The sequence below is a fragment of the Haliotis asinina genome, chromosome 11 (genome assembly GCF_037392515.1).
Source record: "Haliotis asinina isolate JCU_RB_2024 chromosome 11, JCU_Hal_asi_v2, whole genome shotgun sequence".
Taxonomy (NCBI): Eukaryota; Metazoa; Mollusca; class Gastropoda; order Lepetellida; family Haliotidae; genus Haliotis; species Haliotis asinina.
The window spans coordinates 47,744,415-47,771,030 of NC_090290.1; the positions used below are offsets into that span (position 1 = coordinate 47,744,415).

At 40.7% G+C, this 26,616-nt stretch overlaps 1 protein-coding gene across 4 annotated transcripts; it reads left to right on the top strand.

Moving 5' to 3' along the window:
• The first annotated feature begins 5,439 nt into the window (after positions 1 to 5,439).
• LOC137255768 (sodium- and chloride-dependent GABA transporter 1-like) lies at positions 5,440 to 25,939 on the top strand. 4 transcript variants are annotated; one of them, XM_067793290.1, is made up of 15 exons: positions 5,440 to 5,548; positions 12,346 to 12,461; positions 14,591 to 14,719; positions 15,267 to 15,398; positions 15,742 to 16,024; positions 17,059 to 17,191; positions 17,561 to 17,695; positions 18,367 to 18,470; positions 18,834 to 18,958; positions 19,279 to 19,391; positions 21,947 to 22,075; positions 23,140 to 23,239; positions 23,804 to 23,904; positions 24,821 to 24,991; positions 25,429 to 25,939. In XM_067793290.1, exons 3-15 carry the CDS (start codon positions 14,608 to 14,610, stop codon positions 25,513 to 25,515), a joined length of 1,725 nt encoding a protein of 574 aa, XP_067649391.1. In that variant the 5' UTR covers positions 5,440 to 5,548; positions 12,346 to 12,461; positions 14,591 to 14,607; the 3' UTR covers positions 25,516 to 25,939. The 4 variants fall into 4 exon arrangements, with proteins under 4 accessions (XP_067649391.1, XP_067649393.1, XP_067649394.1 ...); XM_067793293.1 differs by lacking the exon at positions 5,440 to 5,548 and adding an exon at positions 6,118 to 6,255; XM_067793292.1 differs by lacking the exon at positions 12,346 to 12,461 and having other exon boundaries at positions 5,449 to 5,548.
• The last annotated feature ends 677 nt before the right edge of the window (positions 25,940 to 26,616 follow it).

Genomic DNA, 26,616 nt, shown 5'->3' on the forward strand with positions numbered 1-26,616 from the left:
TCCACAGAGAAAGTGGGAATACACAAGGAGTTCCTCATTCGAATGTTCTGTTCCTCTCCTGTGCTAAAATGCAGGTAAGGCTCGTGGCTGAAGTTTGCATAGGTGCCGTAAACTGCGGCTCTTAGAAATCCCTAAACTGTATGATTGGAGTTTGTAATTAATCTCATCTGGACCAGAAAATCCAGTTACTAACATCATGACCACTGATCAAGGCAATTAGGACGCGATGTCAGGCATCTGTCAACTCGGAATGTCTGACCACCCGATCGCGTTAATAACTATCTTCGGACAGGCACTGGTTGATGAGGACCAATTCTAGCTGACGTCTTCATAGGTAATCGTGGAAGTAGTGACACCTATTATCGAAAACAATAATTATCCAAACTGCCGGAAATGACATTACTGAAGGAAAGAGTGAATGATGGCAATATTGATGGAAAGATTTTTCTCATTGTTTTTCGAAAAACTGAGTTTTAATGGCCGTCTGGCCAATACATTGGTCAAATTGATGAAGGAAGTCAGTCTGACAATCGCAATGAAGTTGACCATAAGGACAGTGTCCATACAGTAATTATGACCTGTGGTTCGAACTAATAAAGAGTGGAGTTTTGGATACTAAGGGAGGCAACTCGACATGAATGCATCTTAGAAAACTGGGCCACTCTGTACCGAGTACAAGCGAAAGAAGGTGAGTTTGATCATACAACCCAGACATAACAGAAAATTGGCGCTTGAGTTATTGTTCAATATATATCAGTTAGCCTTTTTGTCTCCATGTCCGTTAATGCATGTGACATTCCACAAGTACAAGTACCAAGTTCTATGTCTCGCCTTTCTAAGGCAACATGCTGCCCGGACACTTAAACCTCATTTCTTGATGTAATAAATTGTGGTGACCAAACATGACGACCTTAGAAACAGTCTTCAGTGTTACTATTTTAGGAATATAAAAGGTCAATGCTCAATACTAGGAGTGCCTGGTCCAGACTCGATTATGACATTGCCATCCTGAAGTTGGACATTGCTCAACAATAACTACATAAACAAACACTGGCAGTCAGTTGGGTCAACAAGAATAAGCAGGGAATTAAATATTGAATGTCCTGTACTGAAGCGATGGAGTAACCTTAAGCATTCACTCGACACGCCGAGGACCCATGTTCGATTCCCGAAATGCGTCCTGTATGGGAAGCTTATTTCTGGTGATACTGATTGAATATTGCTGGAATATTGCTGGAATATTGCTGGGATATTGCTAAAAGCGGCGTAAATTCTTCCAAGCTAACCTGGGTTCCCGTAGGATTGGGATGAAAAATCCACTGCTTAAATGTTTGGATTTGATTTATAAAAAGCGGATTTTATGTTTAACTTTGAACAACATCCTGTAGCATTAAAATATTTCCTAATCAGGCTGAAGCCCAATTATGGTGTCCCCCGTCATGATATTACTAGAATATTTCTAAAAGCGGCGTCAAACCAAACCCGCTCACCCTTCGCGAGACGTAGAAAGCGATAAACAATCAAACTTTTTTTCGGCAGGGCTGTTCCAGAAAATATATCTGTGTGCCTCGATCCTTACATGTGATGTCTTGGACGTATTGTACAGGAAACAGACATGCTGGAGCACCAAGTCTGGCGAAAGACACAGAACGTGAGGTTCGACTTCAACATCTGTCTGTTGGTTTACAACGTTCATTTATGTGGAAAGTGACGCACAAACAAGCAATGTATTTATATGTAAATTGCAATTGTTGAGAATAATATGCCTATTGTTTTGGAGTAGTCGGAAAGTAATGACTGCAAACATTCACCATGAAGCTGCGGTGGCACATTATTGCAGGTAACAACATCAATTAGTTCAAGACTGTCTGATCAGACAGGTAAACGTGGAATGATCAGGCAACAATACATGGCGGTGCGATGTCGAGTGGGGGGCACTGTCAGGGAGTAACCAATGTCATCAATGTATGATAGCGGAATATAACATGTAATTGCTGTCAACAATGCCTGATAGTAGAATACATATAATTGCTGTCAGCAATGTATTATAGCAGAATACAACATGTAATTGAAGTCAACAACGTGTGATAGCAGAATATAGCCTGCAATTGCTGTCAACAACATGTGATAGCAGAATAAAACATGTAATAGCTGTCACCAATGCCTGATAGCAGAATACAACATGAAATAGTCGTCAACAATGAGTCAGTTTATACGACAGTTTACATCACATCAGCAATAGTCATAGTGGTATGTGAGGTGAGACATATTGGAAAACGGCCATTCTTACAAGATGGCAGGTTAATAAGACCAGTAAGATGAGCATCAATGTCCAGTTGCAAAACATACCTTATCAAAGCTCAAACAAATCATTTTCTATTTGGTTTGGCAATTGTTTAATGCCGCAAACAGGAATATTCCAGCTATATGGGGACGGTTTGTAAATCATCGAGTCTGGAGCAGACAATCCAGTGATCAGCAGAATGAGCTTCCATCCAAGCATTTGGATACGATAACATGTGTCAACCAATTCAGCGACTCTGACCACCCTATCCCGTCAGTCGCCCCTTACAAGTATGGGCTGCTACAGACCAGTTTTAACCGGGATCTTCACGTGTGCATTTTTCTTGAGTGAATTCAGACTTTGGACATTTTACAAAGCTATGCATCCTATTTCCTGTGCATCTGTTTCCTGCTCGACGTCCAAGGCGAGTTTGTGCCATCACTTTGGTCACCAATGTTTGCATGACATGCTAACCAATATTCATTTGATAGGTATAATCTATGCTATAAACACTAGTTCACTTTATACATTTCAATGTCACACACGCAGTGGGATCACACTACTCCAACCCCTGAATAGTGAATAGTTCTTACACTTTAAAAACAAGAATGAAATAAGTACTGACATTGAAGCAAGCAGTGTATGATGTCTAAATGAGAGTTTACTTCTGTCACCATCGTGGCACCATCTGGATATGACTAAAGTATCTGCTATCTGCCTACTCGGCATGGCATGGTCAAATATGTGACTAGTTACACCAAGACTGGATTATGCAAATCAACATTTAAATACTAACGCAATCAGTCAACCGTTATCAATAACAGATCACAGCTTGGTGTTGTCTTCAATACCTGTAAAGTTTGTGTCTATATATGACTGAGTGAGTGAGTATGTATCGCGGCGGAGACACCAGAAAAGCCTTCACACATTGTACCCATGTGGGAAATCGAACCCAGGTCTTCGGTGTGATAAGAAAACGCTGTAACCACTAACCTAGAACGTGTAGAAATATCTAATTATTGTGATGCACCGTATGCTATAACGTTATCGGTAAGTGGTGCAGCCTAGCATGGTACACAGACTTACCGCCATGCATTTGCATTGTAATTAGCAACGTATATAAATGAATACATTTTATCAGTTCATCGTCCTTTGCATCAAACGTGGTGACAGATGGGGAAACTAAGCAATGGACAGTTGTCTCATTTACAAGTAGTGACAACACATAATGCCGGTTATGAAATAGGTGTCTTACCATTCTGTTAGTCAGTCATATACAAATTGCTCCCCACAATCAGAAATGTGCTTAAACAAACCATCATTCGTCTCATCTTACTCACTGTGACTGACTGAATGATGTTTAAGACCGTATTAGCAATTTACAGACTGCGTGAGTTTAATTTTACGCCGCACTCAGCACATTTCCAGCTATATGGCGACGGTCTGTAAATAATCGAGTCTGGACCAGACAAACCAGGTATCAACAACATAAGCATCGATCTTCGCAACTGGGAACCTATGACGGTTGTCAACCAGAGAGCGTGTCTGACCACCCGATCCCTCTTATGACAAGCATAGTCACCTTGTATGGCAAGCATGGGTTGCTGAAGGCCTGTTCTACCCACTTTGAGGTTCGTCACTTAGAGGTTGTACCTGTGAAGATCCAGATTGGAATTTGTCTTTATCAGCTGATGCTTGTCGTGGTCATTCTCGCTGACTTAGCTGACACATGTCATCATATACTAATTGCTTAAATCAATAGTCATGCTAATAATCGCTAGAGTGTCTGGTCCAGACTCGATTATGTACATCGCCGCCATATAGCCGGTGAATGCGGATTCAAACTAAATTCACTGTCTCACTCTACAACGAGACAACGGGATACGAGAACGCAGTCAGTGAACCTAACCACCCGATCCCGTTACTCGCCTGGTACAACCAGCATGGGCAGCTGAGAACCAACTCTAACTAGGATCTTAAGGGTCAGCATAATGAGACATAATAAGTGTACAATACCTCACACATAAATGTTGCTGCGTACAAGCGTACAAGCGAGGTGCGTTGCAATCCACCCCGCTGCCAACAGCATCTCATTCGGGACTTTGTCGTAGTTACTTTTTAATTTCGAACAACATTAAATGACGCGTGATGCACGGAAATTACCGATGTTTTGCGACTGAAAGTGGATTAAGGGAGATAACTCTACATCTGTATTTTTGTGTCGTCTTCAAAATCTAGTAAGACAATGCCTACGGGGAAAAAACGACAAGATGCAAGATTCCAATCGTTTGATTCACACTGGGTGGCTGAAGTGTACGATCCGATACCCATGCTTCAAACAGTTCAAAATTAACATTGCGGTGTTCGGTAAGATAAATACGTTGTTCACTGGTTCCTCGAGCAGCATGGGTGGAGGTATCCTCGATGTTTGTTTATGTTCCCCTTCGGGCTCCAGGGACATAAACAAACATTGAGCGTATCCCAAGGTCCCCGCGGGAACAGTGAACAACGTATAACGTATGAATAGTGCGTTATCCAACAACCGAACGTAACAAAACCAAATATGAAAAGCTCTTAGTCCATCAAGAGACGACACATACCTTCAGCGTGGCGTTAAACAGCAAGCAAACAATATCAGTGGTAGCCCAGGGGGTTACACTTCGTAAATGAGATGCTCAAGAGATAAACACATACCCCCATACCAGAGGTGATAATCTTAACCAATGGATGTTTGATAATCTTCGAGTCGACACCATATCAAAATCCCATCAAGGTAAATTATGTTTGGGAATAATATCTGACAATGCGCGTCTGCACATGGCAATGGAATTAATAAAACCATAACATTATGCTATTGCCTACGAAAGGACTGTGAACTATCAGCAAAGCAGAATTATTGTAAGTGTACAGTATGGACACATTCGTGTAGATTTTAGACTAGGTGTGCACCTGAGACGTCAGACATTTGAAGAAGTTGAGGACCTTCAGACGAGCTTGAATCGTTCAAACCACGGATAGTTCAGAGAATTATCCTTGTTATGCTGGAAAGGATTAGATGTGGATATGTTTCCGTCTACATCTCTACAACTCGGAATCACCCATCGTGATGAGTGTTCAACAGTATCTGTTACTAGTCAATTCCCCATCACGTGATCACAGTCGTCAACACCACTTCGTGACAACTCCACGGCTGTCAGAGGGCTCGCTCCTCGCGGTTTTGGATCTTTACCTTCTTGCGTTCAACCAGGATTCCGACCACGTCAAGTAAGTGACATTGTTCTGTTCCTGTGTGACTTATCGTCGAACTGTATTGTTAAGGCAAGTAGTATTTTAAAGCATTTTTCCACGTGTTTTTATTTTTAATATTAAAAAATACAACAAATGTGTTGCATCATTTAGGATTTGCGGGGTATATTGAGTACATAGCTAATAATGAGTTACTGATGACTTACATAGATATATTACGTCTGAGCAAAAGAATACGTAGTCATGACTAATCTAAGAAACATATATCATCTAGTGTGAAAGGCAAAAATCCTGATGCAGTTAGAGGTACAAGCATGTATGACTGAAAATCAACAATGAATCCACGCGTTCGCAAAAACAGCATCCGCGATTCACACACTTTGCCAAAGAATTACTAGGGCTGGGATATGGGGAACGGGTGAGTGAAGAGTTAGACTCACGTTACCATCACATTAAACGCTTTGATCACGTGACTATATGTGGGAATAATATCTGACGGTGCGCGTCTGCGCATGGCAATGGAATTAATAAAACCATGACATTATCATTGTATTGCCTACAAAAGGACTGTGAACTATCAACAAAGCAGATTTAATATGAATGTACAGTATGGACACATACATGCAGATTTTAGACTAGGTGTGCACCTGAGACGTCAGACATTTTATAGACGTTGAGGACCTTCAGAGAATGTAAAATTACTAGGGCTGGGATATCCGGAACGGGTGAGTAAAGAGTTAGACTCGGGTAACCATCACATTATACGGGTTCGCATTGATCACGTGACTATATGTATGTGGGAATAATATCTGACAGTGCGCGTCTGCACATGGCAATGGAATTAATAAATCCATTACATTATTATATTGCCTACGAATGGACACTGAACTATCAACAATGAGTGAGTGAGTGAGTTAGTTTAGTTTTACGCCGCACTCAGCAATATTCCAGCTATATGGCGGCGCATCATGAGCATCGATCTGCGTAATTGGGAACCGATGACATGTGTCAACCAAGTCAGCGAGTCTGACCACCCGATCCGTTAGTCGCCTCTTATGACAAGCATAGTCGCCTTTTATGGCAAGCATGGCCTATTCTACCCCGGGACCTTCACGGGTCGAACTATCAACAAAGCACAATTATTATGAATGTACAATGTGGACACATGCATGTAGATTTTAGACTTGGTGTAACACGTCACAATTTTATTCTGGACTCACTCTCACAAGGGATTTGGCCAACATAAACATGCAGATGTTATGCATATGTGCTAAGGATGAAAAATGAAAATTTGTTTTTTCGAAACCTCAAAATTTAAACTCGCTCAAAGGCCCATGGGCGAGAGTGTTTCATTTCGCCCAGAATAAGTGTTTGGGAGGTTGTAAATGAATTTTAAAAAATGTGAATAAGTATCATGACACAAATGTCAGCTCGTTGTGACTTGACTGCTAACTGACAGCGATTTTAAAAAATCTCGCCCATGGGTGAAAAACATATTGGCCCATGGACGAGAATATTTACTTTCAATGAAAATACAGTTTTTTTTCATGTTTTGCAGTTAGATTTAAATAAATGAAAGTATATTTATTAGTGTCGTGACACGAAATTCAGCTTATTTTTACTTAATTTTGCTAATTTAGAGCGATTTATAAAAATCTCGATAATGGGCGAAAAACATTTGGCCCATGGGTGAGAATATTTACTTTTACTGAAACTGCATCTTTTTCCATGTTTTGGGGTTTGTAAATGGATGAAGGTATGTTCATAAGTATCATGACACAAATTTCAACCCATTGTGACTTAATTCCGTTATTTTAGAGCGATTTAACAAAATCTCACCCATGGGCGAAAAACATTTTGGCCCATGGGCGAGACTATTTCCTTTTACTTCAGATATAGCTTTTGACATGTTTGGGGGGAGGGGTGGGGGGGGGGGGGGTAAATGAACGCAAGTGCATTTATGAGTATTATGCCAGAAATTTCAACTCATTTTGACTAAATTCTGCTAACTGAGAGCGATTTTGAAATATTCTCGCCCATGGGCCACAGTTGTTGTTATTCTCATGGGCGAGAATATTTACTTTCACTCAAAATACATTTTTTTCCATGTTTTGCAGGTTGTAAATGAATGCAAGTATATTTATGAGTGTCATGACAGAAATTTCAACTCATTTTGAATTAGTGTGTGTGTGTGTGTGTGTGTGTGTGTGTGTGTGTGTGTGTGTGTGTGTGTGTGTGTGTGTGTGTGTGTGTGTGTGTGTGTGTGTGTGTGTGTGTGTGTGTGTGTGTGTGTGTGTGTGTTCGGCAGTGGCTACTCGGGTCGGGTCGGGTCGTTTAAAACAGGTTCGGGTACCCGGGTAGGAAATTTAGACCTGTCCCAGCTCTAATATTCACGTGCTAATGCTGCTAGTTCCTGACATAGGACCGTGGCTTCTAAAGTTGTTTGTTGTTTAACGCCGCATTCATCAATATTCTACTTACACAGCATCACTCTGTAAACAGAAGAGACTGGACTGAAAATTTATAGCACGTGTTACCTAAGTCAACTGAGAAAGTGTGATCCCCGACAGAACATGCGAGTCTCACTGGTCAGTCGATCACGTTTGCTGCCGCTCGTGGCAGGTATTGAGTGCTGATGGTCAAATCTAACTAGGATCTTCAGTTCAACCAAGTGATCGATGAAGAAGGTGATCGATGAAGAAGGTGATCGATGAAGAAGGTGATCGATGAAGTAGGAAATCAACTTTTGGATTACGATTGCGTTGTCGAAGACGAGAGATTCCGTGTCTTACAAGTACACTGAAAAGTACTTTAACGAGTTGAACTCGTGTTGGTTTGAACCCTATCTCTGATCATTTGGCCTGTTTTGTTAGTGCTCATTACCTAATTGTAACACGCAATTAGAAACCTATCAGGCTTTCAAACCGTGAAAAAAACCCAGATATTCTGCCAATTCCTCTTCACTGTGTCCCTCTGGTCAATCCACATTAATTAACCACCAAAACGTTGTGTTCAGAACATATCATATTTTATCTTTTGCTGCCCGTTTTTCAATTATCACACGCAATTAGACAACCTTTCAGGCATATGCACTACATCACATCGCACTGTGCAAAACAATAACTATCAATGTGCAAACATATAACGAATGACAGTACATGGGAACTTTTGCTTGTGGGAAACGTGGTCAGGGATAATTGTAATTAGGTCAAAGTTTTTTTTTGTTTCCGTGATCGCTTGGAACATGTGTTGCATGCGTTTTATATAAAATATTTTTTTATGAAAAAGCACGTGTATATATATAGTTAGCATATTTGTGTAATAGTCTACTTAAATAAGAGCGTGCGTTTTGCGGTCTTGTGCTTAGAGCTGAGGGCCTAGAATTTCGAAGCTCCCTTAGCGATACGATAGTCGTAGGTGCCATACATTAACAGTAATTTACGACTGTCGTAGCTCTAAGACAGCTTAAAAATCTAGTTGAAGATAAACAACGTTGGGTGTGGAGAGTCCATGATAGCTCCCTTGTTTAGAGTTTGGAGGACTTCGGTCCTGTCCTACAATGTAAAACATGTGATACATACGGTTTCACCTTAGGCAAGTGAGTTTGTTCAAAACTGCCTCTGTCCACCCAGCAGTGAAACTGGGTACCTGGTATGATAAGATGGTAGCCTGGGTCCCGATCAACAACGCGTGCGTAATGTGCTACGACGTTCGTAAACTTGTGACAAACTATAGAGTTACGACATGTCGTAACGTTACAGACGCTTTAAGCAGAATCTTTCATTTGAGCACCTGACGGGAGACCAGTCCTTGTCCAAGGGTAATATTTCAGCGCTTTGAGCATGCAATGTGCATGTGTAAATGAGCATTATAAATGTGCTCTTACTACTATTACTTACAGTATAGGGATAGACCAACGCTTGTCGATTTTTAGAAACCCACTAGGGCAGCTACGGTGGTGACAAACCTTCACACACTTCCAGTGCCTGTTTCAAGGTTTCTTGATTGTCTGGTTTCTTTGCTGGACGGACCCGTGAAGGTCCCGGGGTAAAGTAGGCCTTCAGCAACCCATGCGTGCCGTGAAGGCGACTATGCTTGTCGTAAGCGGCGACTAACGGGATCGGGTGGGCAGGGTCGCTGACTTGGTTGACACATGTCATCGGTTCCCAGTTGCGCAGATCGATGCTCATGATGTTGATCACTGGATTGTCTGGTCCAAACTCAATTCATTACAGAGTGCCCCCATAGAGCTGGGATACTGCTGTGTGCGGCGTCAAGCAAGAAACAAATTACCTGAAATTTCAGAGCTTAAGAGCGTCTGCATCTAGAGCGGAAAATTGATAGTTTGATCCCCGATCGTGTGATACCATAGTTCCGTGTCGCACTTCATTCCGTGAGTACATGCCATATTACACGGATAACTGACGGGCACAGACACTGATGTAAATGTGTGCATTTCAATCACCAATCACACACAGCTGGGAATGCATGCACATGTAAATATGAACAAATGATTTGGAATACTCGGAAAAGTGAACATTTTATAAGGCGTCAAGACATCAGCGTAGTTTAGTAAGCGAGTGCGCCACTTAAAATGTATCGTCACATCGGCAATATTTCAGCCATATCCTGAAGATAACAATTAATATTTAGATATTATGTAATAGATTATCATTAAGACAATACCCAGAGTTCTTAATTCATTCTTAATCATTTTATAAAACATGTTATGCTGCCTTTGGAGGATAAATAAACCATAAAGAATGTTTAGTAACTTTAATAAATAATAACGACAGTACAAAAATTGACAGAAGTGGGCTGCTCATTTTGTCACCAAAGAAGATGGAATACAAAAATGTGTTGGACTGACTGAGAACTTCCACAATTGGAAAATGTACTATACAATTACTAACAGGACTGGGGTGTTGGTTTTATCATCAAAGAAGGTAGAACATAAGATGCCCCTTCGACCTGTCACAATATGGGAGCGTGACGTCGATATTGAGTCAAGTCGAAAGGTCATTCGTAACTACTCGTGTAATTCCGGCAAGCCGGATGGCGTCCCGTATCCCTCTCGTGGCCATGTTTACGACTTGGTCTTGTCTGTGCGCAAACGGGCATGGAGATGAAAATAGTCTAGTGCTTTTATCAAGGAAAGATAACTCTGAATTTCCAATCGTGACTCTAAGAACATCCTACATGCCTTGGGCAAAACGGCAATACGGCCATTCCCTTTTCAAATATGTTTCAGTGTTGAGATTTGTTCATCCTTTAGCTTAAAGTTTATGTTAAATTGTGTTTGGTATAGCTGAGCGAAGTTTCAACGGTTCCGCCATTTTTATGTTTTGAAATGCGTGTTACTACGCGGGCTTTGTTTGGTTTGCCACGATTCTTGGCAATAATGGCGTACGAGAGGGGTACGTCTTCTTGTAGGTCAAGGGAAGAGACGAGTAGTTACGAATGGTCGAGAGGCATGAAATATTGGCATGAAAATTTACTCCCTAGATACTGCCATCTATGCAACATCAGCTAAATGCGTAAGTTTACAGACATCAATTCAAGTGCAAGAGTTAGAGGTAGTGAGCCTTTGTTACTTCTGTTCTGGGCTTCTGCAGTGCTCTTACCTACTGGCTTCCTGATCATCGTGTCAAACTCCAAAAGGTGCCACATTCATAGCCAGAATAATCACAAAACAAACAGGTACCATCACAAATACCCATGTTGAGGGCATAGCGGTGGCTACCTACATTGTGAACCGCGCACACAAAACCGTCACGAGGTTACTGCAGCGGCTGGCCGAGAAGCGAGTGACAACGGATGACCACGGGTGACCACGCATATTCGTCACCATCCGGGTACTTCATCTCCGGAACCACTTCATCGAGCTAGCATTTTTTAAATACTGCTCGTATAAATACAAATTACATACATGGATTAAATAAACGTTTGCCAGATCCAATGACTGACTGGACATGGTTTAGCCAATCAAGCTTTAATTAAGAAATACAGTTCGTTCTACCACCATGTATAGTGTAATAAAGCACACTTTCACCCCGAACTATTATGGTTAAAACACGAGGACGCTTGCAGAAAACAAACGACAGTGTCTGTGACCTAAATTAAGTATCCTCACACAGGGCTAACTGACGCGTTGTTCTTTTGACCTGTCAGCCCCCTACGTTACGACAAACGTTACTAGAAAACAAATGATGTCTTATCTAGATCATTTTAATTACATCTGTGATTCTCTAAAACCATACAAGGCAATATGACCGTCTCATTTCTACTACCAACGAAAGTTTAGGTCACTACATTCAGCTGAAGCTGACTTGTCATCCGACATTCCACGATTGCATTGTGGGAATGTACACATTGCAAACATGACCGTGTCTCTTTAAAATTTGGAGTCGAACTATGAGACATTTTATCCTTCTGAAAACATATAAACGTAATGTTTCCACCAGTGATGTTAGCTATGTGATGCAACTGCAAACCCTAAAACGGGATGCAACGATGCAGTTTACCGTGGGAGGCTGTACCAGGCGATGGCAACTGACATCCATCGTGACGTCGGTTACATTGTGACGTAATGCAAAACAGTTTGATTACGAGGATGCAGACTAGAATGGCGCAGTGACGTCAACACATCTGACGCCACTGATCTTTCACAGAAGCATATTAGAATACATTTTATCCACACTTCACAGAACATGAACATTACATTTACATATTTGAAACATCTATTTGCATATAGACTGTCCTGTAAGTACGATCGATTACAAATTTATCACAAATTTCTTACAAATGTATTGCAGATGCAAGATATGAGTGAGTGAAGACACAGGCAAACTGTAGCGCAAATTGGGATGCGCACCAGAGTGAAACTGACCAGTTTTCTTGGATCCGAGCGAAGCGAAAATAGGTTGGCAAGGTACTTTCTTCGCTTCAGTTCGTAAAATATTATTTAAAAAACATCGCCACCATCAAAGATATACGTCCATTTCCTCACTTGGTTGTGCTCTCAGATTCCCCAACCCCATGTTTAATAATTACTCACGTGAAATATAATGCATTCAACATTTTAAGTGCCACTCGTGGTATATCAGATCGTTCTTCGCCTCCATTCCTCCTGCCAGCCTCCGGTTCAACGGAGTGAAGGAACAGGTGAGTAAAGGATGGCACTGGTGGTTTGAACCTCATCTCTCTCTCTGACAGACCTTCAACACCGCTAAAAGTATCTATTGACAAACTTTCCTTGCGTGACATATGACCGTCCCTCACGCCCGAGGAGGTAATGACGTGTATATTCAAACACAGGCAGGTCTGTATGTGTGTGTGTGTCTGTAACTGCTATATTGCGGTGTGTAGCAATTCCGGTCAAGGGCATGTTATGTCTGTCACGTTGATCCCTGTGCAGAATTGATAATATTTTTTTCTGCTGTATATATTGTTACCATGTCTGGTAATAGTAACAGCTGTTATTTGTGTGCTGGACGTCCGATCTCCACAGGTTGCCACTCGATGCTGGATCAGGTTTGTTGGAATGTTTGTACGGACAGTAAATCAATAATTCAGTTATCCAGTAATTCCCAATTGGTTTCAGAAATGGTTTCCAAGGTAATATTTTCTCTGTGAAACAGTGACTGGTTGTGTGTTTAACATATACATATGCCCCGTTGCTTCATAGGACACGGCAGGATATGTCCAACTTTTGGTCGAAATGCTCAAATTTCCACTTCTCTCAGACGATGTCTGATGGTTTCATCTGGATTTCTTCTAAGACCAGGCGCCTGTCCTGTAGTATCCAGTGCTATAGCAAATCGGTGATGTAAGTATAAGTGTCCTGGGTGGTCACTCTTCCCATTCCGCTTTTGGGACGATCTTGAAACAAGTATATCGATGTCATAATTGCGATATTGTGCTGTGGCAGTGTTACAGCAACGACAGACTGGGACTACCCTGCTTTCAAACATCCAATGGCGATATTTCGGTCAGTAACATTCAGTCGTGGAATTTTTTAACCTTAAATTTCGTAATTATGAATTTGGTTTTGACTCAAAGTCTTTACCCATGTGTCCGACACACTCAACGTACATTATGCGGAAAACCGTTTCTGCATGCACATTTCGTGTGTCGTTTATATTTTAATGACAAACGTCTACAAACATATTTTGGGATGTTATTGCGCACAATATACAACCACCATAACATGAACAATGAGAATCATAGATAGGAATTGTCGTAATGACAATTGCTTTCAAAATATGTCGACATGAACTGCTGAAAACGCCAAGCGTTTCTTTCTTTTGAAGAGTGTAGGTAACAGAACACATTCTCTGTCCTTGGCAAACACCTGTTTCCTGAACCAGGGTTTAAACAAGTCATATAGAAGCTGCACGATACATGAAACGTTTGATGGATACAGGACACGTTGTATCGATAACAGCTATTTATTATTTGTGTCAGAGATAATTATTACACCTGCGTGAAGAGAATGCAGTCACTGCACATACATGAGTGAAAATGCAGGTGAATGATGTTTCCACAGACGAAGATGGAACAATGTACCGGGAATCTCGCCTTCGTGTGATTACCTCGGGTATATCACCACAAGTTGACGAATTCAAAAAATAATCCGAGATTTGATTTTGAAGTTTCCTATGAAAAACATACAGTAATATGGATATAATACAGGATATGGTAAGAGTTTAGGTACCATGCAAGATTTTGAGCGGGTTCTCAAATAAACAAGAAGTATTTTAATAGGCAACTGATCAAACAACAGTATCACAATGCAGGGAAGATTGGAGATAATCTGATTTAAAAACACATATCAAATGCGAACACATTTACAGTTCATAACAAGCTCTGTTGATGTGCACATCTTCCCAACAATTAATGTGACATTTTGCTGCACATTACAAACTAAAGCAATACGTATGACAATTTGCAAAACATTTCATAAATGTTGTTTTCCTTTTCTTTCATAACACTGTAACAGGAATTAATTGCATCACGTGTAAACATTAAACACATTTCTGTTCCCTAAACGTGTTACAGACAGTATCAACAAGAGAATGCATGAGCACTGGCGTCATAAGCTGGACTATATCGTCACTGTGCTTGGCTATGGTATCGGGTCGGGTACGTTCATCAGGTTCCCCTTCCTCTGCACAAGGAATGGAGGTGGTAGGTGCTATCTGTAATGTACCTACCAGTAATGTAATGTTAGTATTGACATGTACTAAATGTGAGGACAGCAGTCAACATCCGACCTTTCCTTCTGCTTGTCCCTTCTGCTCAAAGCTGACTGAAACTGTATTTATTCAAACCTGCACCTTACAGAAGTGCACTTTTTGATCTCCAAGGTCTCCACAAAAGCCACATTTCGTGGTTTAATGGAGTCTGTGGCTTTCCCAAAAGCCACATGCTCAACACGTCATTTTTGTCTGTCATATCCGTTTTTCCTTTGAGACGAATATGATCTCCATAAATGGCTCACATTGCGAGGACTAATGGATTGAATGACGTTTACAATGTCCAAATTCTCAACGTGTCCACGGAATGCTCCACCTCCTTGTCCCTGTCAGGGTATGACCGTCCTCAGTCGCTGATGTTTATACAGACTTTTCAGAGTAATTATGACAATTGTTTACAGTACCCCTTTCCCTTTCCATTCTTTAACGACAGAATCGCTGACGTAAACGACTGCAATAAACCTTTTCATCTTGAACAGGTGCGTTTCTGATACCCTTCCTGTTGTTCACTATAACTGTTACCATTCCGTGTGTTTACCTGGAGATGGTCATCGGTCAGTACTCACAGAGTGGACCTGTCAACGTTTGGAATCTGTGTCCGCCTTTTAAGGGTAAATCTATATCCGCTGCTCTTCTTTCACTTCGTAATGTCACGATGAGACCAATTAAACTTGCAATAGCAGAGTTTAGGATGACATTTAATGCTGAGGGTTAGGTAAAATCTTGTCAACATTTTCTAATATGTACAGATATTCCTTTATAAATATGACCGTCAACGGATAAACTAACATCTTTTTCAAACGTAGTTCAGGAATAACATTCTGGAAACAAAGTAAGATTACTCAGGAGAAATTTACCTATGTATGCAAACATGATTGGAAAAAAAAGGTTTGATCAAATAGAAGCTGTGGTCTCCAATGTGTGAAAAGCCATATCAAATCTTCCTTCCTGCAGGTTTTGGTTTGGGTGGAGTCATATACTCGTGGCTGTATTCAACCTACTTCAGCGTCATCTTCTGCTGGTTCATGTTTTACCTCTACCATTCCTTCTCCGACAACTTTCCTTGGACCAGCTGTGACAATCACTGGAACACCATTGCGTGCACATCTTACAATTTAGGAAACTCCACGTGGAATAACAGCACGAGTTACCCAAATCGTGGTGAAACCTTTGGGAACGTTTCTTCAGGTTTCAGTGAACTTGACGTTCACCTGTCCGCTGCAGAAGAATTCTGGAGGTATAATGTCCATTATTTTATTCTAGAAACATACATAATTACTTGTATGTTTGTTTGTTCGCGTTGCTTACGAAGGAACTCAAGTTATCGTATAGGCTTGTAAGGCCACACAGTATCTATATTCGTACTACGATTGTTCTGAGGAAAGAGAGGAAGCATGGCTTTTAGATCGTTATTATCGTATAAAGCATTAACTCCGAAACGTTGTGTTCTCATATAAAGAAGTTGATATCCATAAAATCTTCATTCTTATGCATTCCACTTCTAAATGCCCTTCAAAGACTTGGTTATTATCGTATATATTAGCTAACTCGATACTAGCTAAAGATATAGCTCATCCAATCGTCTAGTAACTCATTGTAATAACTAGTAACTCCTATATTGCTGAACGATGTGTAGCGGCCACAAAATTTCCGAGTTTCGTGCTGGGATTCGAACGACGGACCCTCTAATCCGAAGTCGGACGCCTTGTCCACATGACCAAAGAGGTTAACCCCGTCAGCAAGCTGACAAGGTAAGGATGTCATCTGTGGGATGACTCCACGCCCTGCTACATACTCCCCCGTCAACAGAAGGCACGTCCCGGGCCGCATAGCTGGGTACTGAGGCTTATTTTGTTCAAATATGATATGAACGTGCTCAGCCCCACGTTGGGCGCCAATGTAGCGACCACAAAATTTCCGAGTCTCGTGCTGGGATTCGAACGACGGACCCTCTGATCCGAGGTCGGACGCCTTGTCCACATGACCAAAGAGGTTATCCCCGTTAGCAAACTGACAAGGTAAGGATGTCATCTCTGTGGGATGACTCCACGCCCTGCTTCAGATGCATACCACGGATATTGTAGTAAAGCACCTACTGCCCAGCAAACTTGATAAAAACAAATATTTTGTTTCATACATGAAATCATTTTCTGTATATCTCCTAAACAGATATCTTTAGAATGTGCAGATCTTTCAGTTCCGATTCACGTCAAGTGAAATGAAGATTCACAATCATTATCCCTTTTGTTGTTTTATGACCAATTTCACTAGGTTCCAGGTGCTGCAAGTGACCGATGGTCTAGAGAATCTGGGTGGGATCAGATGGCCCCTTGCAGGATGTCTGGCCGTCACAATGGGACTTCTGTTCCTGTGGGTTTCTCAAGAAATAAAAGTTACCGGGAAGGTACAGAGAGAATCAAGGAGTCCTATTTCACAGTGCCCGATCCTAACATAAGCTACTGTAAGCCCATTCAAATGTTTTTGAAAGAAAAGCTAGCCATGGTCAAAGGAAAATATTTCTCTCGATAGCGACAAATTAAGTGATTTAATTTCTAAACTGGATGAGCTGTGACACAATCATACCTCTGACCTCTCTCCTTCATGTCTGCACGTTGAAACCATCATTATATTCTAGTATGGCGATATTCTCAGAAACAGGTGATCACTTATTACCCAAATGTAATCACTTGCATATGTGTGTTGCAATGTCATGCATAAATAGCTGATTCCAACATGAACATACACTTGAATTCGGCTTGTTTGTTTCCTTAAGCTTGTGTATGTCACCGTTGCTATTCCCTACATCCTAACCTTCATCTTCCTCATCCGTGGCTGCCTACTTCCTGGATCCGCCGATGGGATTTATTTCTATATCAATCCCAATTTTGAAAAGCTCAAAGAACCAAGAGTGAGTTGAAAATCTCCGCGTTTACCCTTTTCATAAAATGTGATATGTTACTATAATGAGCTCCAATTCTGAAGGGTTAATAGGCCGATGGCTCTACTTTCATTCCTTTGGGTGAGATGTAATTTTAGCTACATGAGTCCCAGTTTTGAAAGGTTCAAAGACTCGAGAGTAAGTCGAAAGGTTTTACCGTTACTCTTTTCGTGAACACTTTGTGTCATCACTGACTTTCAGTCAGCCTTTCACCATGCATTTTAACTGCTACTCAAGGCGGAATATCCTCTGGTTCTCAGGTTTTGTATAGAAAACAAACGAGTGAGCGATATTGTTGCAATACTTCAGCAATATCACGGCGGGGTACACCATAAATGGGTATCACACATTTTACCCATGTGGGAAATCGAACCCGGGTCGTCAGCGTGATGAGCGAATGCTGTTAGCCAGAAGGCTACCCAACCGCGCCGTAGAAATGAAAACAAATGAAAGTTGTGTCACGCATAAATACACTGGTGTTAAAGTAAAATACAGAGGTAAAAGTGAAAGGATTAATTATTTCCGTGGTAAGATATACGTTCCTTGGCACACCTGATGACGTCATTATATTGTAACAGCTATACAGATAGATCACTCCCTATACATGACATGTGGATAAATAACGGTATTCCATTTCACAGGTATGGATCGAGGCTCTTGGCTATAGCCTGTATTCTCTGGGTGTGGCCACAGGGTGTATTGTCACAATGGCTGGCCACAACGTCATTAACAACCGCTGTCTCAAGTAAGTTGACAATGACATCTCAGGGTTTGAATTCAGTGGTCCATTCATTCAAATATCTCCTTTCAAACAGTGGAATCTGACAGATAAATCGGACTGTGTTTATAATCATGAGTATCATTGTCTTAAGGTCTGAAGTTACAGTCATGTTTAAAGCATAAGTAAATGATTAAATTTTCTATTGCTGGTGAGGTAGCAGGTTTGATAAGGTACAGCGTAATTTATTCGTGATGATCCGGAATGGTGTTTGTCTTCAGCAAGAATGCTTCCTATAAGACATGACTAACTTGATCAGATATGTGTGTGACATACCCTCGCTATATTGCTTGACTATTGCCGAGGTCGACATTTTCCTTTCTAATTCAGGGATACAGTTGTAACTTGCCTGGCTGATGCTCTGAGCGGTGTATTCATTGGATTTGCCTGTTTCTCCATCATTGGACACATTGCACATATACGTGGACTGTCTATGGAAGACTTTCAGTCATCAGGTGCAGTAGAAAAAGTTATATTGTATTGAAACATGAAGATATGCTGTTACCCTTATAAAAGGATTGATGCACACTATAAGCTAACCAGTCCTCGAGTGAAAGCAATAGTACACTGTGTGAAGTTTATCTGTAAACAGACCAACTCAATTAAAATGTACCTTCTTCAAAATCGAATCTTTATCCTTCAAAACATACGTTTGAGATTTCACAGGGAGCTGAACAACACTTTTGACTGCCGTCTGATGTATTAGAATAATATACAAATGCTACACTGTAAGAATTAAATCTTAAGATAATAGCCCTATGAAATTGTATTTCAGGATTCAATCTTGCGTTCATCGTGTATCCTGATTTCCTGGCCTCGCTTCCCTTCCCACAGCTCTGGTTGGTGTTGACGTTCGTTACGTTGATGGCTCTCGCAATAGATACATTGGTAATGCATTCTTTTTAAAGTCGGACGATGCAGTGTGTGAAGCCCAAGTTGGGTGTTCTCCACCAGGACACTCACTCACTTACTCCCTAAATAACTGCACATCTGTCTGGGCGTTATAACAGGGAATACTGATATATCTGGTAAAGATTGATGCAAATGTACAGAGGTATATATCGACAATAATTAAACCTTCTCTTCCCCACGTCACGAATTTTTGTATATGCATGTAACTGTCATGAGTATTTTAGTTTTAGAGCCAAACGGACTCTCTGGATTAAACCCGTGAAGGTACCTGGGTAAAATAGGCCTTCAGCAACCCATGCTTACCATAAAAGGCGACTATGCTTGTCGTAAGAGGCGACTAACGGGATCGGGTGGTCAGGCTCGCTGACTTAGTTGACACATGTCATCGGTTCCCAATTGCGCAGATCGATGCTCATGTTGTTGATCACTGGATTGTCTGGTCCAGACTCGATTATTTACAGACCGCCGCCATAGAGCTGACATATTGCTGAGTGCGGCGTAAAATAAACTCACTCACTCTCTGGATTATGTTGTTACTGGCCAATTCGAGAACCTTTGCTATTTGTTTCCTAGCCATGGTAAACAACACAGCAGTTGATGCTGCAGTTGAAACAGAACAAACATGAGACATTACTTCTGATCCCATGAACTTGTTAATCGTGCTCACATCTGTGATCTAATGCAAAACGGCGGGTACAGATGAATTGCAAAAAAATATCCAATTAGGTTGTCAGTCAACATATATGCAAATACACAATTGGATATTTACATCCTTAATTGAAATAAATCTCTCATTGCCTCAAATTATTTTAGGCGTGCGTTTTAACTGCTTTCTACAGCTGAGGTCTGTATGACTGTCTCTCGGTGCGAGGAAAGAAAGAAGTCATGTATTACAAGTTTATATTTGAGGACACCTGCGAGCATGGGTTTGGTGCTGAAATATCTACACAAAATTGGTGCAAGTCGATGTCAAAATGTTGTTTTTTTCACAGTGTTAATGTTCGCCCTCTTATATATCACTCAGGTACGTCTTCGTTTTCCTTCATGAGTATATCCCAATTCTTTTGTTTCTAAGCTAGGTTCCCTGTGTGCTCCGTTAGCTGCGACACCTAACGAGATTTTTCCTTTCTACTTAGGATGTTAAGGACCTTTTGGGATACAAGGAATGATGCTATCTTTGGTAAATGTGCATGCAATCCCTGTCAACACTGAATTTCAGCGTTTTCTTCATGCCGTTTGCATCAATATTTTACCTTTTGGGGTAAACAGAGTGGGCAATATCACACTACTGGCCAATGCGAGGTCCTTTGTTATCTGTTATCAAGCTGTTACCATGCTTCTGCATGGACAAATATGTGGTGAATTAGCGATTATACACTTGCAATTAGTTATCACATCTCTGCTATGCAAAAAAGTGAGTCATCCAAGAAAGTACTACTAAATTACATGAAATAACATGAACTGCTCATATGGTTGTCAGTCTGAATAGGTCATTGAGTGAGTATTGGTTATTCTCTTTGTAGACTGGGATACATGTAATATACATGAATATGTGAATATTCAGCGAAGCTTGATTGTGTTCAATTGTTCTGTCGCAAATGACAAACATATCCAAACATCTTCAAATGATCCTTTTAAAATAGTTAGTTCGTTCATTTTTATTTTGTGCGTTTGTTTAATGAACATATCTGATCTGTATAAATATATTTTAATATTTAATTTGTTGAATACATTTGACAACTAGAGTGTTTATGGTTAAACGCTCGAAGGGGTTTTAAGTAGAGGTAACTTACTTTCTCCTGCTTGACTGTTGATTTGTCCTTTGTTTAATTTATTCCTTCTTAAAACTGACAACTAAGAGTGTTAATGTCTGAATGCTCGAAGGGTTCTGAAATAGAATGTCTGTCCCCTTGTCGAGCACATTTGAGACCAAGCCATTCGAAGCATACATATTACTGCCAGATTTGAACACAGTATCCCTGTCCCTGTTTAAATAGCGATGTGGTGTGGTTACAATGAGAATAGGATGTTGGCATCTGAACTCATGAGAACACAGAAACATTTTCGGTGCCTCCTAAAAAGGATGTTAATATTCACTTTATCAAATTGGGTTAGTTGATCAAAAAACTATTCCACATAAAATTAAAGTACAGAATACTAATACTTTGTCATGGATACCAATTTTTAAACAGAAACAAGCAAACATTTCGTTTTTTGTAACAATAATGAGTTATTCACCGTAAACCAAGATGTACAATCCATCTGGGTAAACCTGTAGATATATTTTATGAACACCGATTGCATGTATTCCATCGAGCTGGATTTGGTTGGTGGCAAACAATATATTCTTCTATGGAAAAATGTTGGTTTGTGGGGTTACATGCTAGTTTTAAATACAAAGCTCTTGGAATCTTTGAGGTGTTTTTTGACAGTTTATTCGGTATAAAATGGTTTGGGTCAATCAGTATATGGCCCATGAATTGCCGTTGTGACTCTGATATTTAACTCTCTCACTCATGTTCATTTTGCAGGTGCCACAAATTGAGATAATAGTAGCAGCGCTGGGAGACCAGTTCCCACTACTGAGAAGACGACGTTGGTGTACAATCTGTGTTGTTCTTTCCACAGTGTTACTGTTTGCCCTTTTATATATCACCCAGGTACGTCTTCGTTTTTCTGCATGAGTAGATCCCAATTCTTTTGTTTCTAAGCAATGTAAAGAGCCCACTTTGTAACTTATATATCCTCTTTACAACAGACATTTTTACACACGCTGCCATTCATTTTGAGTCAGTTTTGCAGAAGAACCAAGTCGGAGTCACGAAGACCAGTTCTGTAGCTCAGGCTGCCTTGCCAATAAACAGGTTTTGACTTACATAAGAATGGAGTTTGATAAGCTGTAAGCTGCTATGCAACAAAACGTTAATTCTCCCTAACCATTTGTTGTGACATAAATGAACAAGATATTTTTATACTTAACAACAAAAAGCACTTTTGGATAATGAACTTTTGTACCTATATGAACACCATGGACGAACTGTCCAGAACAGCATCCAAATCAAGCCTGGTTTACGCAGATCTGAACAGGTTCATAGCTGATTTCCTCTTGGCAAAATTAAAAATAACAAAACATGTTTTTCATTTTACACTCACTGGAATCTATCTCGTTGAATGACATGATGATGTTGATGTGATTAGAGATAACTATACTGTCACGCTGTTGTTACATTGGAATCCTGCTAAAGGCGCCGGCTTAAGGTATATTCATGAACACCATGGACAAAATTTCCAGAAGCGTTCCAATCTTCAACCGTTCTCATGTCACCTTGAATCTGGTTTACACAACTCTGAACAGTGTCAGAGATGATTTGCTATTGATGACAAATATAAAAAAAACAAACATGTTTTTCATTTTACGCTCACTGGAATCTGTCTCATTGAATGACACACTGATGTAGATATGGTTAGAGGTAATCATAAATTCACGCTCCTGTTACTTTGTAGAGGCGTGGAGCGACGAGGGAACATAATGGTTAAAGCATCCATCTGTCCCTTGTGTACAATGTGTTAAACCCAGTTTTGGTGCCCACCACCGTGATATACCTGGAATCTTGTTAATGGCGCCGCCTACAACCATACTCACTAACTCCCTTCTAATGAGGTAACTCAATAAATGAAAGCTGGAATGTGTGTTCTTGACAGTTGTACATTCCTGTTCGTCTAGGGTGGGATATACGTGTTGACGCTGGTGGACTGGTTTGCTTACTTCCCTGCTTTAGCGCTCTATGCCCTTCTGGAGTGCGTCGTCGTGGGCTGGTGTTATGGTAATGATGGCACGCCTGAGTGTAGGACAAAGGCGCATGAAAATGGCCTGTGTGTTCCTTTCCTTTTTTCTTCTTCCTTTTTTCTTTTTGAAATGAAAAGAGTAGAACCCATAAACGTCTAGATTAGACGTAGTCTTCAGCAGAGCATGTTGTAAGACTAACGGCTCCGACACAAACGACACATTGTCATTGTATCCCAACGTCTTGTCAGTCACTGGTTCACCTGGTCCGATTATGCACCGATTACACACAGTCCCCAGTCATATAGCTGTAGAATTGCACAGCAGGGCATTAAACAACAAAATCACAATACAAAATGACTCGTTATGCCATGAGATAGATTGTCGGGGTATTTACAGGTAGTTAGCTGGAAAAGGTGTGTGACGTTAAATATAAAACAAACAAACGTGGGGCATTGCGTTTTATTTTGGATGCCATGGGGTTCTTTTTGTACGAGTCCTGCTTAGATTGTTTAACAGCTGTTATATATATGGGATAAACAAATAAACAAAGCAACACACACATACAACAAATGTACTGAACAGAGTATTGACTTTATTTCAGGCACAAAGAGGCTCGAGGAAGATGTTAGTATGCTATGGGGAGAGAAGATACCTGGCTTCATGCGTGTATGCATTCGCCTCGTGTGCCCTTTGCTTATTCTGGTGAGGTACAGTTTTAGGTTGCACAACATAGGGGTACATATATTTCAGATCATAATGAGAAATTGTTGCTAGATTACTTTAAATAAAGTTGGATTATTGGTTGAGAAAGTGGCAACATCTGTAAACATTTACAAATTTACACGTGAACGAAATCGCTGGGTGACGTGATTATGAAAGTTCTGCTTCTTTTACCTTGCTGCAGACATGTCTGAGAAGGCCGTGATCTTCAGTCGTGTCGTTGATTCTAAGCACATAGTCCGGCTGTGTTCGCCTGTCCACGGAACTATAATCGTTAGTGTTCAAAGCTCGAAATCAAGTATGGATGTGCACGTAAAATTTCCGAGTCATGATAAGGGTTTAGATTTGTTTAGTTTAATTGATTTTTAAGTTCCCTACCGTACCATGTATGGACGCGTGCGTACAATCTCCAAAATACAATTCAGTAAAATAGGTTACAGGAAATGTCAGACAAACGTCATACAACATCTTGGAAGGTTCAGAAGGTGGTCACTTGACTATAAGCTTGACACTTGACTACAAGCTTGACACTTGGCCTTAAGCTTGACACTTGACGATAAGCAGAAAGAAGGAGAAACGTTGTCAACTCAAATGTTAAATGGAAATGGTCACGAGGGTGGTCCTTTCCTCGGAATGTACATATCTGTAATTTGATCCTGACCGATCAGGTCACACTCATATAGGCGACTACTCATTTCTCTGGAATTCAATGAAGTAATGTCTTCATTCAGTTATTGGTCAGATTATCTATCGCAAAGTAAATGACCCCCGTGTTAACCGGTTGACTCGTATGACGGGATACATGTTTTCAGTTAAACGATATTTGTCAAAATAGATAATGTCAGTTGGTTGAAGTGAACATTCTAACGGACTGGCAACGTCTTTAATACATTGCCAGGTGATAATTGCCTATTCCGGGTATTCATACCGACCCCCCAAGTATGGAGACTACATCTTCCCAGCCTGGGCCAATGTAGTCGGGTGGATGATATCACTTGTAGCAGTCCTGCCTTTCCCTGTAGTCTTCATCTGGACAGTTGTCACCACACGTGGGAATTCATTAAGAAAGGTATTTAAAAAGACCAGTTTTTAGGGCAAACGAATGAATAATGTTCTCCTAATATTTGTCGAAGAACAGTATCAATTCACCACGGACAGACCAGTTCAGAAGTCCAAGATGTAAAGTCTGTCGATTACTCCTTGAAATTTTACGAGTATGAATTTAGATAAAAGGTATGAAATACCAAGCGCACTGAGAAACATCATTGAAGGACAAATATGCTGTAATTGGCCTCGAGTGATCCATTATTGATCAATTGATGACGTTAACAATGGATGGTAAACATTATACCCTTGCGGGTAACTCAGAATATGTCTTGATTGTTAATACAAGCGACATTCGAGAAAATGGCGAATATGTAGCCGTACTTTGGTAAGGAGAATCAATATAACATCAGCATTTCCGAAATCAAACTTGCAAATCAGTTTAAATTGTTTGCGTTTTAGAAACTTCAGAAGGCACTGGAGCCGACTGAAGATTGGAAAAGTGCTCATCGCGTGGACGTCATCCATGAAATGCAGCCATTGGCGTGAGAGTAGCGTCCACCCCTATAAACCCGATGCTTCTCGGACACTGAGAGGGAACTGGTGTGACAAGCGCCAAGGGCTTGTCTCTCTTATCAGTAAATATGGCAAGGGCTTGTCGCTTTTGTCTGTAATTATGGCAAGGGTTTGTTGTCTTTGTTATTACTGATGGCACGTTTGTTTATTGTCTGTTACACTGGCACCTTCCCACTGACACGTCAAGTGTAAGCACATGCACCAGCTATGTGTAAACAGATAACACAACACATTATACACGGTTGCAACATCACTTTGAAAAATATGTTGTTGTTGAGTATTGCCATGCGTCCGGCGGCAGGGCCCCTACATGGATCCTCTTCTTCCTTGCCTTCAGCATTCTTACAATAGTTGTCTATTCATTATTTCTGAAAAATATATAAATCATCTAATGCTTTGCTTCTTGATGTTTGTTTCTTTCTCTTTGTTTTTATTATTTTCGAGCCATGTTATGATGGTTGTCAGTAGTAATCGAGTCAGAACCAGACAATTAGGTGATCATGAGCAATTTATGTGAGCATATTATATATGTCAACCAAGTCAGTGAGCTGGACCACCCGAGAAGCGGGGGTTACAGAAGATCAATTCTCACCCGGATCTCCACGTGTATAGTGTATAAGTTAGACCCACAGATATCTAGGTCCTCAGCCTTATGTTTCCCAGCTTTTATAAACTCACAAGGACAATTACAGGACTGACAAATCTTTGAATTTAATGGAGGTGAACAGGGATTAATCGCATATATTCGCAGGTTTCTTGCAAGCCCCATGGACACAGCTAAATGAGGACTGGGGGGATCTGCACCTTAGGTGGAAGCTTGAATAAAGACGTCAAGCATCCGATCATCTTTTGAACAAGGTTTACCTTGACCTGGGCCCCATTTCATAAAACTCTCGTAAGCCTAAGATCTCGTAACTTTCCTCGTAGCATTTGCACCTCCTATGTTACAGTATGCCAGGTACAAATGCTACGAGGAAAGTTACGAGATCTTAGGCTTACGAGAGTTATGTGAAACGGGCCCCAGTTCTGATGAATGTGTTTGTAGCGTTTGGCATCCATGTCAGAAAACGACAG